This window comes from Mustela lutreola, chromosome 10, assembly GCF_030435805.1.
Source record: "Mustela lutreola isolate mMusLut2 chromosome 10, mMusLut2.pri, whole genome shotgun sequence".
NCBI lineage: Eukaryota > Metazoa > Chordata > Mammalia > Carnivora > Mustelidae > Mustela > Mustela lutreola.
This window is the reverse complement of record NC_081299.1, coordinates 91,569,475-91,586,348: the sequence shown is the minus strand read 5'-3', so window position 1 is coordinate 91,586,348 and position 16,874 is coordinate 91,569,475. Positions and strand designations below refer to the sequence as shown.

General features: G+C 41.3%; 1 protein-coding gene across 4 annotated transcripts in view; it reads right to left on the bottom strand.

The window, feature by feature from the left end:
• Window positions 1–16,874, bottom strand: part of NTNG1 (netrin G1) — a 343,674-nt gene that overhangs the window by 82,631 nt on the left and 244,169 nt on the right. For all 4 annotated transcript variants that reach the window (XM_059137239.1, XM_059137236.1, XM_059137238.1 and 1 more), the window contains exon 4: window positions 2,109–2,281. In XM_059137239.1, the coding sequence (XP_058993222.1) occupies window positions 2,109–2,281 (173 nt within the window). The remainder of the gene's footprint in view (window positions 1–2,108; window positions 2,282–16,874) is intronic.

Below are 16,874 nucleotides of genomic sequence, written 5' to 3'. Positions count from 1 at the left end.
ACCTTCGTATTTTAAAAAAGATGGGAAAAAGTCTAAAAGTCTGGAGAAGGCCAGTAAAAACTAAGGGATAGATGGGCAGTGGAGACCACAAAGAAAATTGCAAGAGGCTGCACTCCTTTGGCCAGGGAGTAATTGGGGATCTGCTCCAATACGCAAAAGATGTGGGATACATCATTCCCATGGAGAATATATCAAAAAATCCACTGTAGTGAAAAATCTGGGATGGTGCAAGAAGGGGTCCCTGGTGAAAATGTCTTGAAGTACGCAAATCTTTGAAGCTCATTTATGGGTTGAAGGACTTAACGTTATGTGACAATAGGAGCCAATGCAGCTGGAGTTCGGCCTCACCTCATCGGCCTTTCTGGTCACCTTGACAAGTTGATTGGTCCTGAGGTTGAACCAGAATGCCAACAAGAGTTTGTGAACCTTCCTCCATTCCATCCTGTCACCCTAAAGAAGCAGCAGACACTGAAAATGAAATCGGAGCTACTTCCACTGAGGGAAACCTTTAAAGTAAATGTGACAAGTGTGGTGATAAGGATTCTTGGTAGTCAGGCACAGGGGCTTGCACACAAATAACCTCATGATTCCTTCTGAATTCATGAGTCTATGGCCCTGAACAACTGAGGACAGCCCAGAGTCTCTGTTAATAAAATCGCCTTGAAAAATCAACGTTTCTGCTCAACAGAGCTTTATGTATTAATTTGAGGAGCTAGATTTTTTTTTTTCTTTAACACAGAAGGAAATGGAATCCCCTTACAAATAGAGATTTTTTGAATCTTTTGAAGAATATTTTTTTCTGCTTCATAGAAATTTTATCATAATTTCATGCCCCCGTACTTCATGGCTTGTTATTCGCTCCATTACTCTTACATTTAACTTGATAAGGTCCTGGTTCCTGTGATATTAGTTTTTAGGTTTTGGCTTCTCACAGCTGCTGCTTTGAAGTACCTGATAACATTCTCAGTCTCACAAAGAGCCAGTGGCTTTTAAGCTCTCATTCCCCCACTGCTCACTATCCTGCTATTTCTGCTACTTCTCACTTCATGGGTATATTCTCAACCTCACCCTTTCTATACTTTTGAAAGAGGACAAATCTTGGGCTTTCACAAGTGGCTAATGGGTCCATCCATGGAATTGGGGAGTTTATTCTGGAAATAATCATGTCTTTCCCTGAGCGTGTCAGAGCATGTCTTCCTTTGGATCTTCAGGGATTTTGGTGGGGCACACAGGGGTGGTAATGGGGTATCTCTTGTGGTTCCTGGAAGCACAAATAAGGCCTGTGCTCTTTTCACATGAACTCAGACATTCCTTTTCTTTTCTTTCTTTCTCTCTCTCTTTTTTTAAAGATTTTATTTATTTATCTGACAGAGACAGAGATCACAAGTAGGCAGAGAGGCAGGCAGAGAGAGAGAGGGAAGCAGTCTCCCTGCTGAGCAGAGAGCCCGATTTTGGCCCGAGTTGAAAGCAGAGGCTTACCCCACTGAACTGCCCAGGCGCCCCAGACATTCCTTTTCTTAATGTGGTACCTGCAGGCCTACACAGTCACGCTTGGTATCAAAAGGTGGCTCTACTAACAGGATCCAAGCCAGGCATGACTTCAACAGCTGGCATTTGGAAAAAGCCAATTAATTCATCAGGTGAAGTTAGGCTGTAGTGAAAACCGGACAGGGAAGGATCTTCTGGACAAAACATCCCTCAAGTTACCCAGTAGGGGAAAAGGGATTAGAAACATTTAGAGAATTTCTGGAGTTGCCTATGGCTAAAATTAAGTTCCCACTGGGAGTTTTGAAGGCTGTTGTTATTTTAATAGGAAATTAATTTGGGGAGGAAAGCAAACATTTCCTGTTTCATCCACTTAGAAAAAATGTCTCCTGATTTCCATCATTTCCCAACACATTTGATGTGAATGTTGGAAGACTGAATTTAACAGATGATCCAAGTGTGAAAATGTGCTTACAAGTGGTGAAATAGAGACTAAAGCTTTAGCCGCATTTTGAAGAGGAATAGGATAGCCGTAAGAGGAACAGCACAATTGCAAGTGAAATTGAGAGGAACTGTCAGCTCATCTTGCACAGAATATGGTGTTAGAGAGCAAAGTTACTCACAGGTATTTGCAGTGCCTTTGGGGATGGGGAGATACGAGCCTGGACTCCAAGGTCGGCCCTGATAATTCTTCTTGCATTTCCCACAGTCTGGACCTGTGGTGTTGTGCTCACATTCACAGGTCAGTTTGCTGTTGTCATACACACACACAGTGGCGTGGAGATTACATTTGCACCTAAGCAGGAGAGAGACAAGAGTTCACTGTAAGTCAAGTTGGTCTTAGCAATCACGATCACGGAGGCTTTACCCATCTATCTCCTGCAGTGGCGGCTCTTACACCCCACAGTTATTACTACATAGAAGCTCTGGGCAAAATGTAGAACTGCAGGCCCCACCGTTAGAATCTTTTCAACAAGGGGGAGGAGGTGGGGTTAGGATACCGTCTGTCTCATTCCACCCTTTAAGGAATCCCAATATTAGTCATTCTGTTCAGTAGAAGCCTGAAGGTCCCATAAGACACTTGTACTACAAAATCAAGGGTTTCCCAACAGGTGTCCAAAATATTGCCACCAGTGAGCAGTTTTCTTGTGGTATTAGAAATCTATGACAATTTCATTTGGGTTTGAAGAGCAATGTTATCTTCTGTTTTTCTTTAAACCAGAAAGACAATTCTTATTTGTTTAAAAGGAAAGATAACCATGAAGACAATTTGCCGTTTAGGCTTATTTTATAGACCCACGCAGATCATAATCATAGAACCCACATTCCAGGCTCTAAAATGATTATTACCCCAGATCAAAAGCTTTTCCCGCCAAGGCCTCTAATAAATCTGAATAGTCCTTAGATTTCCTAGTCACAGCAAATAAGGTAATTACAAGTCTTGCACAAATGGTCCAAATGACTCAGATAAAAGATGCTTAGAAGCCTAGAAAATAAAAAAAAGACTATATGTGGCAGGGGTTTGAGGTCATTAGCAAATGTCTTGCCTTTGGTGCCTGTGAAGAGAGCTGTGATATATGAAAGGCAACAATGGAATATGCAATTTCCACAAAAATACATTCTCCTACCCAAAGTCTTGCACTGTAAAATTGCAAAGGCCAACTGGATATTTGTTGAGGTAGCAAGTTATAAATTGTAACATCCCAAGCAGAGGCCACATCCTCTGGGAAAGTAAAACCTAGGTTGACAGGATCACCATGACCAGAGGCCAGAATGGTGTATGCAGGAAGCAATGTGTCCACACACAGGGGAGAGCCAAGACACCCAAGACGGGGGATAAAGGAACAAGACCTGTCAGAGTTGGAATCTGAAAACGTTACGTGTGTGTATGTGTCTGTCTGTCTGTAGATGTGTGTGCATTTTTAAACTAGTCCTGCCTCTTCTAGAAACTAGGACAAAACTATAGAAAGCCAAATTACATAAAAACAAGGAAAGGTTGTAGGGTTTTACATTTGCTCTCCTTTGTGGGGCATATCATGAATTGGAAAAAGTAACAGTAGTCTTTCTTGGTAGGAAAATAAGATTCTTTAAGAACTGATGTTGGTTTCTATAATGTCTGTATAGCAACAAGCAAGTTTCTGTCTTGTGAATGGATGATCTGTTTGGAACACTGACCCAAACTTATGGCAAGGAAGTGAAGGACAGGCTAAGACTATTACTGAGAGCTACTGGCCTCTCTTCCAACTAAAAGTTGTAGCCGCTAATGTAATTCCCACTCCCCACTCCCCAAACCTTCCTGGATAAGATCACACTTCTTCATCGGGGGTCTGCTACAATTTGTAATACTTGTACCTATACTCTTCCCTCTGTATAGTTGTAAATTGTAATAAGCTGAAAGGCTACTATTTAAACAATACCTATTCAATTTAAACAAATAAACAGAACCTTTAATATTAACACGCATACAGTCTTCTAAAAAACTAAGAGAAATAATTCAGTTAAGTGAAATAGACAGCGTTTAATTATGAGCTAGGTCTTATAACATTTTCCTCTATGCAAGGAGTCACTTGTGTTAAGTTGCTTGGGAAAGGATCTTTCCCTTTCCAACATTAGCACCTTTATTTATGGGTGTGTTTTTGTATATGGAAGATGTTAGAAACCTAGGTGACAGAAGCACCAACTTACACTGATTTAGCACCCTTTCTGCTGTTAAAAATTCCAAATGAGGAAATGAACAACATGACCCCAAGAATATGCTTGTTTCATATGGGAAGACCAAGAATACAAGTAGTAATTGTAAATTGGATGAAATATCCTTTAACTGTTAATACTTTCATACTTGAAGCCACTTTCTGACTTACAGGCAATTTCCATTTTAAAGGCTCTGTATTTGTTGAGAAAATATTCTTTGACTAACAAAAGAAGGTGAAAGGAAATTAGGTGACTGTTTTGTCTTATTTCTCTCAGATTTCTTCCAATTAATGGTTCATCTTCACCTGTCCAAAAGCTAATCATTTAAGGCTCAACTCAGTTCACTCTTTCCTGTTATCTACCCTGCTCACTGTAGACACATTGAGCCCTATCTTCTGATTTCCTTAAATGATTCTGTGTATTTGGTTTGGTTGGTTGTTACTTAAAAGCTCTTTAAGCTTTTAAAATGTGGACTCATTGCATAAATCTCTCCCATCCTAAGGGCAGAAATACTCACCTTGGCTTCTTTTTTTTTTAAGATTTTTTTTTTTAAATTTATTTGTTAGAGAGAGAGAGAGATACAGAGCGCAAGCACAAGCAGACAGAGTAGCAGGCTAGAGGCAGAGGGAGAAGCAGGCTCCCTGCCGAGCAAGGAGCCCGATGTGGGACTCCATCCCAGGACGCTGGGATCATGACCTGAGCCGAAGGCAGCCGCTTAACCAACTGAGCCACCCAGGCGTCCCCTCACCTTGGCTTCTGGTCTTCTTTTCCAGCTACCTCTTTTAACACTCTTCTCTCCTTTCTTGAGTTTCCTATATCTGCATTTTCCATTTTCTCATCTTCTACTCACTTTCTCTTTCTCACCAACCATGGCCTCTCTTGCCAAGATCATCCATGACCTCTTTGTTGAAAATCCAATGGATACTTTTCTTTGTCTTATTTGATCTCCCGATGGCATTTGAATCTGTGGACCACTCCCTTTCCCCTGACACTTTGCACTTGGTGGATTCTCAAGCTCATTTTCAGAACCCTCTTCATCTTTGTGTTCTCTTTATGTGCTCTTCTTGGGGTCCTGGCCCAGCACCGTCAGCCTAAGTGACTCTCTTAGAACATTTTATTTTATTTTATTTTATTTTATTTTATTTTATTATTTCAGAGATGGAGAGAACACAAGCTGGGGGTGGGGGCAGAGGGAGAGGGAGAAGCAGACGCCCTGCTGAGCAGGGAGCTGATGTGTGGCTCGATCCCTGTACCCTAGGATCATGACCTCAGCCAAAGGAGGTGGTTAACCGACTGAACCACCCAGGTGCCCCTCTTTGGATACTTTTAATATAGGTTGTCCCTTCAATTTCCTCTGTGGTCCTTAAAGCCTTTGAGTTATACCAAACTTACATTCTAAAGCAAACTTCCATAATCTTTCCCCACTCTGAAATAATAAGCATATGCAAAATAAGCTTAAACATTTGAAAACATTTTAGGAGATTCAGAGATTCTCTGTTAACCATAAGGATCCATAGAACCACTCCTTCCATTCTTACCAGGTGAAGATATTCTGATTGACATGTTGCTAAATCCTGTATCTACGTTTCCATCATGGAGCTCTCTGCTGGGCACATCAAACTCAGCAGATGGCAAACTGAATTCTGGGGCTTCCCTCTCCTACTCCTTCTTCTGGGGTTTCTGTCTTAGTAAATTCATCACCTTTTAGGCAGCTGGTTGAGAATGCCTCCCTCTTTCTTTCCTATCATATCTAACTTGTCATTGCTCCATCTCTCACCAAGTTCTGAGATCCCTCCTCTTTGATAACTCTCAAATACATACAGTGCTAGCCATTGCCACCATCCTAGTTGAGATCTCCATCATCTTTGACCTGCTTTATTACAATGGCCTCTGAGCAGAGCTTACTCTTTAGCCCAGTCTCAACACAAGAGTCAAAATAATCCTTTATACAAAAATATTGGGGTTCCTGGCTTAGAATCATTGAAAGACTTGTCACTTTTCTAAAAATAGAGTCCAAACTCTGTAACATGGACTCCAAGTCCATTCGAAGTTGGTGTTTCCTCCCTATTCCAGTCTCATCTGTACCACTAGCAACACTACTCATTTTGTCACACTTTGCCTTCAGATAATCTTATAAGCTGTTCCTTCTGCCTGGAACATTCTACTCTATTACCTCTACATCTGCAAAATACCTACCACTCAGGTGTCAACTTGTAAATTTCAGTGCCTGGCTCCTAAATGACATTCAAAAACCATCCACTGGGGCGCCTGTGTGGCTCAGTGGGTTAAGCCGCTGCCTTCAGCTCAGGTCATGATCTCAGGGTCCTGGGATCAGTCCCACATCAGGCTCTCTGCTCAGCAGGGAGCCTGCTTCTCTCTCTCTCTCTGCCTGCCTCTCTGCCTACTTGTGATCTCTCTCTTCAAATAAATAAATAAAATCTTTAAAAAAAAATCATCCACTGGTCAACTATCTGAGTGCTTCTCTGACCCACCAGTATGCCTTTCCTTTGTGCTCCTGTGACCCTGGCAAGGCCAGTCATGCGGTAAAGCGATCTCTGCCTTAGACATAGACCATGTTGTCATTGCTTCTTCTTCTCTCACCTTTCCTGGAGTGTCAATGCCTGGAAGTAGCAGTCATGTTTGCCTTACTTTAGTGCAACATTCCAGCACTTGTCAGGGTGCTAGGCACATGATAAGTACCTAAAAAATATTTGCCTGATAAACAAATGATTAATAAGCAAGTAGACTCGCTGAAAGCAGGAACATCATGGGTCTGTCCTGCTATGTCTAGCATGGTAATGGACTAAAAATAGAGAATTAATAGGCACTGTACTCAATCAAACACTCCATGATATATGCTGAAAATTGCCATGCGCCATTATTATTGGTTTTCATAACTGACATTGTGATGGGCAAAGGGAACTCTATAAAATTGGTAGGACTTTGTAAACACTATTTAATTTAAACTCCAGAGAATTTGTCAAATGCCTGAAACGTAACATAAGAAAAAAATCCCTGAAATACTCAGGAAAGTAACACAATTTAGAGAAGAAAACAAAACAAAACAAAACAAAACAAAACAAAAGCAGAGCATTTGTGTGGTATAATTATCCTGGAATGTGCATCCTTCGGCTTCAACTTCTCATTCAGGGATGACCACCCTGGTTCAGGTGGTTTGGCAATGTTGCTTGGGCCCTGGTGGACACTGGAACTTCCTCAGCAGTAAATGTGCTGAACCAGCCCAGCTTTGGGCTGTCTTTCCTCCATTCTTGTGACAACTGTTGTGCCTGGCTGAGCCCCTGAAAGTGGACACCGAGGTATCACATCACTGCTCGGGATTGGGAAATGGCTCCCTTTCATTCTCCCCAGCTCAGCTGTTCGCCTCATTCCAATCCGATGCTGAAATTCTTTATTTAGAATCCCTGCCAGAGTGGGTTTTTCCTCCAGCAGGGGGAAAAAAAAATGGATGTCACGATGCTGGGAGATTGCTCTCAATTCCTGGGGCTGTGACCTCCAGCCTTGTGATGGGGTGGAGGGCAGATTTCCCTGGCCTCCACTTGTCTCTGGCAGATTCATTATCCACTTCCACGGTCATCCCACTCCCACATCTATGGGCGGGGGAGGAGCTGCACAAGTGGATACCTAACAGGCTTTGCTTGCAGTGAAGTATCTGATGTTCTGGAGAGCCAAGCCTATTCACCAATTCTGTTTACACACATAGGACTCACACCAAGTCACTGCAGATAGAATTGACTTGCATGCACTTGGAAGATCCACTTGTGCATAAGTGACACAGTGCACACACTGTTAAATAAGGGCATTGCTAAGACACACTTAAAAAAAGAGTGAGCCCTATTCTGTGAGGCAAGTGATGAAAACCTGTGTATTCTTGCTTTCAACCAGGTCTGCACTTCCTGTATTTTAGTGACCAGCTGTCATGAGTCAATTTAATCTTGCTTATAAAAAGCCTCCAACGTTTAGATCTCTGCCACCTGCCAGTAGGTATGAAAAACCCATACAGTCTGCCTGTTTTTTAAAAGATAATTTAATATATTTATTCTGGGAAGCATGTTATCCACCACAATTTCCTGTGAGTTAGAGGTCTATATATATAATCTATTACTAGTGTTTCAAATAGAGGTACCAAGACAGAGAAGTTTGGAACTGGCCCTTTCTGAAGCAAAACAGGAAGGGAAGCCAGGCTTGCTGCCTTGCGAGTTCAGGATTTGGCTACTTTTGTGCCAGAGGAGGAATCACCATAAAGTGAATGAAGTTTAGCATCAGGGCCCTTTCAAGTCCTTAGGGAAGACCCTAACCATGCATCCATATGGTCATGCGCTTTTTTATAATTCTCACAAATGAGATTTTTTGGCATTTTTTTTTAACCAGTGAAGGTTTTTCCTTCATGAGAATACCCTTCCTGTCACAAAGGGTATAAGTTTCAGGTCTTACAAAACCTGGATCAGCCTCTGGTTGCACCCTCTACCTTGGATGGGCAGCAGCTACATAAATGCTTCTAGAAAATGAGTTAGTGCAAACACTGGAGCTTCAAAGATGTCTTTTTCAAAAGGTGATAAATATAAAATGCTTTTCACAGACTTTTTCTGCCTCTGCAGCCCCTTGACCTTTTTCTTTTCACTCTGACATATGAATTTTTGGTTTCCACCTCAACACATTATTTGCCATGGGGACCTGCAGCAACATCATTTAGAAATTATGAGTTATTGATTGTGAAGGCAGTCAGCCCAGGGTTCAAGTCCCACTTTTGCCAATGACTCGTGAGACCCTTGGATAATGGATTTCACAAATACACAAACAAACAGAACTAATGTTTACTTAATACTTCCAAGTACCTGGCATTGTGCTCAGTGTTTCTGCATGTTTCACGCATTATTTTGTACAAACATTACAACAGTACTGTGGGATTGGCACTAATTAGAGATGATGCTTTTGCCTATTGACGAACTAAGAAACCCATCTCTCCCAACTAGTATGAGATGGAACCAGGATTTAAACCATGGGTAGTCAGCCTCCAGAACTCTGCTCTTACCAACAAAAGTGGAATGCTGTCTTTCTAAGTATGGCTAGGCCTCAGCTGTCTCATCTGGAAAACAGGGACAATAAATAGATGTGTTTCAAAGAACTGTTCTGGGTATTGAAAAGCTAATGTACGCATGCCCTGAAGATCGTATCTGACAGAGAGTTCTTAATAAATGTTAGTTTCAATTATTATCTCTACAGTTACTACTGCTACTACCATGACTGAAAAGGGCTGATTCATTCTGTAAGCCTTAATTCATAACATATTCTTTGCATAACGCCGTGAGAAAGCCCATGGGATTCAAAACCAGAAGATGACACAGAGTCCTAATCTCCAAGAACGTAGAATTTGATGAGTCAGTAAGATGAAACACACATAGACTGACTACCGACCATGAAGAGGGTGCCACTGAGACCACCGGGGACCACAGGAATAAGCCCGACATGAGAAACAGCACGTGCCTAGGCACTTTGTGTGGGGTGTTATTGCTGACCCACCTCTCCGCCAGCGCAGAACCGGAATGCCGCCCATTACGCAAGCCTAACTTAAAAACAACAGCTGCAGCCCTAGTATGTAGGAAGACAAACCAAAAGACTCCACAAACCTGAAAGACCTGCACTCCAAAAAGCACCGATAAGCTGTCTGGACAACTAACCAATCAGGACAAAGCACTTTCCTCTCCCTTATTAGCATAATAGACATGAGTGGACACTTTCCGGGAGAACTTTGTATAAGCAGAGCTTCCTGTTTGTTTCGAGAGGCTGGCTTAAGTGCTCTGTGTTGGTGCTGTACCTCCGTGCATCTAGGTCTCTAGCCCCAGTAGAGCCTTGCCTGTGCCTTTGACTTTTGGGTCTGGCCTAATTTCTACCCTTGTGGGGCCCAAGATCCAGACTCTGGTAACAATATTCCATCTAATCCTAACAATATAAGAAAGTACAGTGGTAACACTGAGTTGTCTCTCCACTGACAATGCTGCATTTGCACTAAAAGGTCAGAGGGACAGCCCTTCCTTAGCACTGAAGGCGGGCAGAAGAAGAAAACCCCACGTTCCACTGTATACCTGGAACTGTGATGGGTGCCTCCCTTACATTATTTCACCTCATCCTCATTACCTCTGGGAGAAGGAGGTATAAGTACCTGTAATTTACAGATGTGGAAAGTGTGGCCAAGAGCAGTAAAGCAATTTGCTCAAAGAAACACTTCTGGTAAGTGGTAATCAAGAGTCAATTCCAAAGGCCAGGTTCATTCTAGGACATCACTCTATTTGAGGCATAACAAAGCAGACTGGTTCATGGGGAGAAGTAGACTTGTGGTTCTAAATTGCGATCTTGACACTTCCACTGTAACACTTGCTGCTTAAATTGTGGGCCCTGGACCAGCTATTTCAGGATCACCCCGAGGGCTTGTTACAAATCTTGGGGTTTCTGCAGACTCTCTGAAGAAGGATCTGCACTTTAGCCAGATGGCTGTGTGATTTATATGGAGAAGAAGGGTTGAGAAGACCTGCTGAGTCACCAGTGTGTCAAAATCCTGATGAACAGGAAGACTAATATCATGGGTGTGATCCTTGTGCAAACCTCTCCATCACCTATATTCTCTTTAGCAATCTTTGGCTTAAACCCAACTAGCACTAAGGTTCTAGATATACTCACAAACCAAATTGACCATTTGTTTGTGAATTCTGTCAACTCAACTGATCTTCAGATTCATAGATCAGATAATAATTAAATAATTTAACTATATTGAAAGCTGTTTATATTTATTAGTCAAAACAGTATTTAATCAGAATGTATAAAGAGCTGTTACAACTACAGTAATAAAGAGGACCAAAAAAAAAAAAAAAAGCTAGTTAAAAAATGACTAAAAGGGGCACCTGGGTGGCTCAGTAGCTTAAAGCCTCTGCCTTCAGCTCAGGTCATGGTCTCAGGGTCTTGGGATCAAGCCCCGCATCAGGCTCTCTTCTCAGCAGGGAGCCTGCTTCTCTGCCTACTTGTGATCTCTATCTGTCAAATAAATAAATAAAATCTTTTAAAAAATGACTAAAAGATCTTAAAAGATATTTCTCTAAAGAAGATATATAGAGGGAGGTGGAGCAAGACGGTGAAGGAGTAGGAGAGCTAAATATCATCGGGTCCCAGGAGTTCATCTAGATAGTTGTCAAACCATTCTGTACACCTACAAACTCAACAGGAGACAGACAAGAAGAACAGCAATTCTAGGAGGAGAAAAGCAACCACTTTCTGGAAGGTAGGATGTGAGGAGAAGTGAATCTGAGGCAATATATGGGAAGAGAGACCATGAAGGGTAGAGGCCAGCTGCCGGCAAGCAGTAGAGCAGTGGAGAACAAAACTGGAACTTCCGGAAGTCTGCTCCATGAGGGATGTCACTCTATGTGTTAAGGGGTGGGGGATGGAGCCCTTGCTGGGACAGTGATCAAAGGTGAATGTGCACCCATTTGTTTATAGCAACAGTGTCCACAATAGTCAAACTATGGAAAAAGCCTAAATGTCCATCCATAGATGACTGGATAAAGAAGTTGTGAGAATGAATATATATATATATATATATATATATATATATATATATATATATAATGGAATACTATGCAGCCACCAAAAATCTCACAAAATCTTGCCATTTGCAATGATGTGGATGGAATTAGAGGATATTATGCTAAGTGAAATAAGTCAATCAGAGAAAGACAATTATCATGTGATCTCTCTGATACAAGGAATTTGAGAGGCAGTGTGGAGGGTTGTTAAGGGATATGGAGGGAAAAAATGAAACAAGATTGGACTGGGGAGTGAGACAAACCATAAGAGACTCTTAATCTTGGGAAATAAACTGAGGGTTGCTGGGGGTTGTCAATGAAGGATTGGGTGGGTGGGTGATGGATATTAGGGAGGGTATGCTATGGTGAGTCCTGTGAATTGTGTAAGACTGATGATTCACAGACCTGTACCCCTGAAGCAATTAATATATTATGTTAATTAAAAAAAAAGAAGGTACATACAAATGGCCAGTAAACACATGAAAAAATGCTTATCATCTCTAGTCATTAGGGAAGTGCAAATTAAATCCACAATGAGGTCCCACTTCACATCCACTAGGATAGTTATGATTTAAAAAGATGGACAATGAAGAGGAGTCAAGATGGCAGGGAAGTAGCAGGCTGAGACTACATCAGGTAGCAGGAGATCAGCTAGATAGCTTATCTAAAGATTGCAAAAACCTACAAATCCAACAGGAGATTGAAGAGAAGAAGGACAGCAATTCTAGAAACAGAAAGTCAACCACTTCTGAAAGGTAGGACTGGCAGAGAAGTGAATCCAAAGCGACGGGAAGATAGACCTCAGGGAGAGGGGTCAGCTCCCAGCAAGGAGCGGAGCAACAGAGCACAAAATCAGGACTTTTAAAGTCTGCTCCACTGAAGGACATCGCTCCAGAGGCTAAACCGGGGTAAAGCCCACGCGGGGTCTGCATGGCCCCAAGTCCCGCAGGGTCAAGGAAGGATTGGGGGTGTCTTAGTGTCGCAGAGCTTGCAGGTATTAGAATGGGGAAGCCGGCTACAGAGACAGAGCCGACAGTAAGCTCACAGCTCGGGGTTACCTTGAACCGGTCACAGGCTCGGTGAGCTCGGAGCGCGGCCGGAGGTCAGGCAGACGGGAGTTACTGGGCGCTGTGCTCTGAGGGCACACTGAGGAGTGGGGCCCCGGGCTCTCAGCTCCTCTGGGCTGGAGATCAGGAGGCTGCCATTTTTATTCCCATCCTCCAGAACTCTACAGAAAGCGCTCAGGGAACAAAACCTCCTGAGAGCAAACCCAAGCAGATTACTCAGCCCGGCCTCTGGTAAGGGCAGTGCAATTCCGCCTGAGGCAAAGACACTTGAGAATCACTACACCAGGCCCCTCCCCCAGAAGTTCAACAAGAAATCCAGCCAAGACCAAGTTCACCTACCAAGGAGTGCGGTTTCAATACCAAGGAGAGCAGCAGAATTCCAGAGGAGGAGAAAGCAAAGCACGGAACTCATGGCTTTCTCCCTGTGATTTTTTAGTCTTGCAGTTAATTTAATTTTTTTCTTTTTCATTTTTTTTCTCTTCTTCGGCTAAAATTTTTTTTAACTTTTACCCTTTTCTTTTTTAACATTTTTAACTAGTTTATCTAATATATATATTTTTTCTTTTTTATATTTTTCTTATTTGTTTTCTTTTTTTTTAAATTCTTTTCTTTTCTTTCTTTTTTTCTTTTTTCTTTTTTTTTTCTTTCTTCCTTTTTGAACCTCTTTTTATCCCCTTTCTCCCCCTCATGATTTGGGATCTATTCTGATTTGGTTAAAGCATATGTTCCTGGGGTTGTTACCACCCTTTTAGTATTTTACTTGCTCCTTCATATACTCTTAGCTGGACAAAATGACAAGGCGTAAAAATTCACCACAAAAAAAAGAACAAGAGGCAGTACCAAAGGCTAGGGACCTAATCAATACAGACATTGGTAATATGTCAGATATAGAGCTCAGAATGACAATTCTCAAGGTTCTAGCCGGGCTGAAAAAAGGCATGGAGGATATTACAGAAACCCTCTCTGGAGATATAAAAGCCCTTTCTGGAGAAATAAAAGAACTAAAATCTAACCAAGTTGAAATCAAAAAAGCTATTAACGAGGTGCAATAAAAAATGAAGGCTCTCACTGTTAGGATAAATAAGGCAGAAGAAAGAATTAGCAATATAGAAGACCAAATGACAGAGAATAAAGAAGCTGAGCAAAAGAGAGACAAACAGCTACTGGAACACAAGGGGAGAATTTTTTTTTTTTAAAGATTTTATTTATTTATTTGACAGAGAGAGATCGCAAGTAGACAGAGAGGCAGGCAGAGAGAGAGAGAGAAGCAGGCTCCCTGCCGAGCAGAGAGCCCGATGCGGGACTCAATCCCAGGACCCTGAGATCATGACCTGAGCCGAAGGCAGCGGTTTAATCCACTGAGCCACCCAGGTGCCCACAAAGGGAGAATTTAAAAGATAAGATGAAACAACCATAAGATGAAACAACATTAGAATAATTGGGATTCCAGAAGAAGAAGAAAGGGAGAGGGGAGCAGAAAGTATACTGGAGAGAATTATTGGGGAGAATTTCCCTAATATGGCAAAGGGAACAAGCATCAAAATCCAGGAGGTGCAGAGAGCCCCCCTCAAAATCAATAAGAATAGGTCCACTCCCCGTCACCTAATAGTAAAATTTACAAGTCTCAGTGACAAAGAGAAAATCCTGAAAGCAGCCTGGGAAAAGAAGTCTGTAACATACAATGGTAAAAATATTAGATTGGCAGCAGACTTAGCCACAGAGACCTGGCAGGCCAGAAAGAACTGGCATGATATATTCAGAGCACTAAACGAGAAAAACATGCAGCCAAGAATACTATATCCAGCTAGGCTATCATTGAAAATAGAAGGAGAGATAAAAAGCTTCCAGGCCAAACAAAAACTGAAAGAATTGCAAACACCAAACCAACTCTACAGGAAATATTGAAAGGGGTCCTCTAAGCAAAGAGAGAGCCTAAAAGTAGTAGATCAGAAAGGAACAGAGACAATATACAATAACAGTCACCTTACAGACAATACAATGGCACTAAATTAATATCTCTCAATAGTTACCCTGAATGTTAATGGGCTAAATGCTCCAATCAAAAGACACAGGGTATCAGAATGGATAAAAAACCAAAACCCATCTATATGTTACCTCCAAGAAACTCATTTTAGACCAGAAGACACCTCCAGATTTAAAGTGAGGGGTGGAAAACAATTTACCATGCTAATGGACATCAGAAGAAAGCAGGGGTAGCAATCCTTATATCAGATCAATTAAATTTTAAGCCAAAGACTGTAATAAGAGATGAGGAAGGACACTATATCACAAAGGGTATGTCCAACAAGAAGATCTAACAATTTTAAATATCTATGCCTCTAACATGGGAGTGGCCAAATATATAAACCAATTGATAACAAAATCAAAGAAACACATCAACAATAATACAAGAATAGTAGGGTACTTTAACACTCCCCTCACTGAAATGGACAGATCATCCAAGCAAAAGATCAACAAGGAAATAAAGGCCTTAAATGACACAGGACCAGATCGACATCACAGATATAGGCAGAACATTTCATCTCAAAGCAACAGAATACACATTCTTCTCTAGTGCACATGGAACATTCTCCAGAATAGATCACATCCTCGGTCCTAAATCAGGCCTCAACCAGTATCAAAAGATTGGGATCATTCCCTGCATATTTTCAAACCACAATGCTCTGAAGCTAGAACTCAATCACAAGAGGAAATTTGGAAAGAACCGAAATACATGGAGACTAAACATCATCCTTTTAAAGAATGAATGGGTCAACTAGGAAATTAAAGAAGAATTGAAAAAAATTCATGAAAACAAATGATAATGAAAACACAATGGTTCAAAACCTGTGAGACACAGCAAAGATAGTCCTGAGAGGAAAATATATAATGGTACAAGCCTTTCTCAAGAAACAAGAAAGGTCTCAAGTACACAACCTAACCCTATACCTAAAGGAGCTGGAGAAAAAACAAGAAACCCTAAACCTAGCAGGAGAAGAGAAATCATAAAGGTCAGAGCAGAAATCAATGAAATAGAAACCAAAAAAACAATAGAGCAAATTAATGAAACTAGGAGCTGGTTCTTTGAAAGAATTAATAAGATTGATAACCCCCTGGCCAGACTTATCAAAAAGAAAAGAGAAAGGACCCAAATGAAATCATGAATGAAAGAGGAGAGATCACAACTAACACCAAAGAAATACAGATGAACATACTATGAGCAATTCTCTGCAAAGATATTTGACAATTTGGAAGAAATGGATACATTCCTAGAGACATATAAACTACTAAAACTGAACCAGGAAGAAATAGAAAACCTGAAATGACCCATAACCAGTAAGGAGATTGAAACAGTCATCAAAAATCTCCAAACAAACAAAAGCCCAGGGCCAGATGCCTTCTCAGGGGAATTCTACCAAACATTTAAAGAGGAACTAATTCCTACACTCCTGAAACTATTCCAAAAAATAGAAATGGAAAGAAAACTTCCAAACTCATTTTATGAGGCCAGCATCACCTTGATCCCCAAATCAGACAAGGATCCCATCAAAAAAGAGAACTACAGACCAATATCCTTGATGAACACAGATGCGAAAATTCTCACCAAAATACTAGCCAATAGGATTCAACAGTACATTAAAAGGATTATTCACCACGACCAAGTGGGATTTATTCCAGGGCTGCACGGTTGGTTCAACATCCACAAATAAATCAAGGTGATACAACACATTAATAAGAAAAAGAACAAGAACCATATGATACTCTCAATAGATGCTGAAAAGGCATTTGACAAAGTACAGCATCTCTTCCTGATCAAAACTCTTCAAAGTGTAGGGATAGAGTGCACATACCTCAATATTATCAAAGCCATCTAGGAAAAACCTACTGCAAATATCATTCTCAATGGAGAAAAACTGAAAGCTTTTCTCCTAAGGTCAGGAACACGGTAGGGATGTCCATTATCACCACTGCTATTCAACATAGTACTAGAAGTCCTAGCTTCAGCAATCAGACAACAAAAGGAAATTAAAGGCATCCA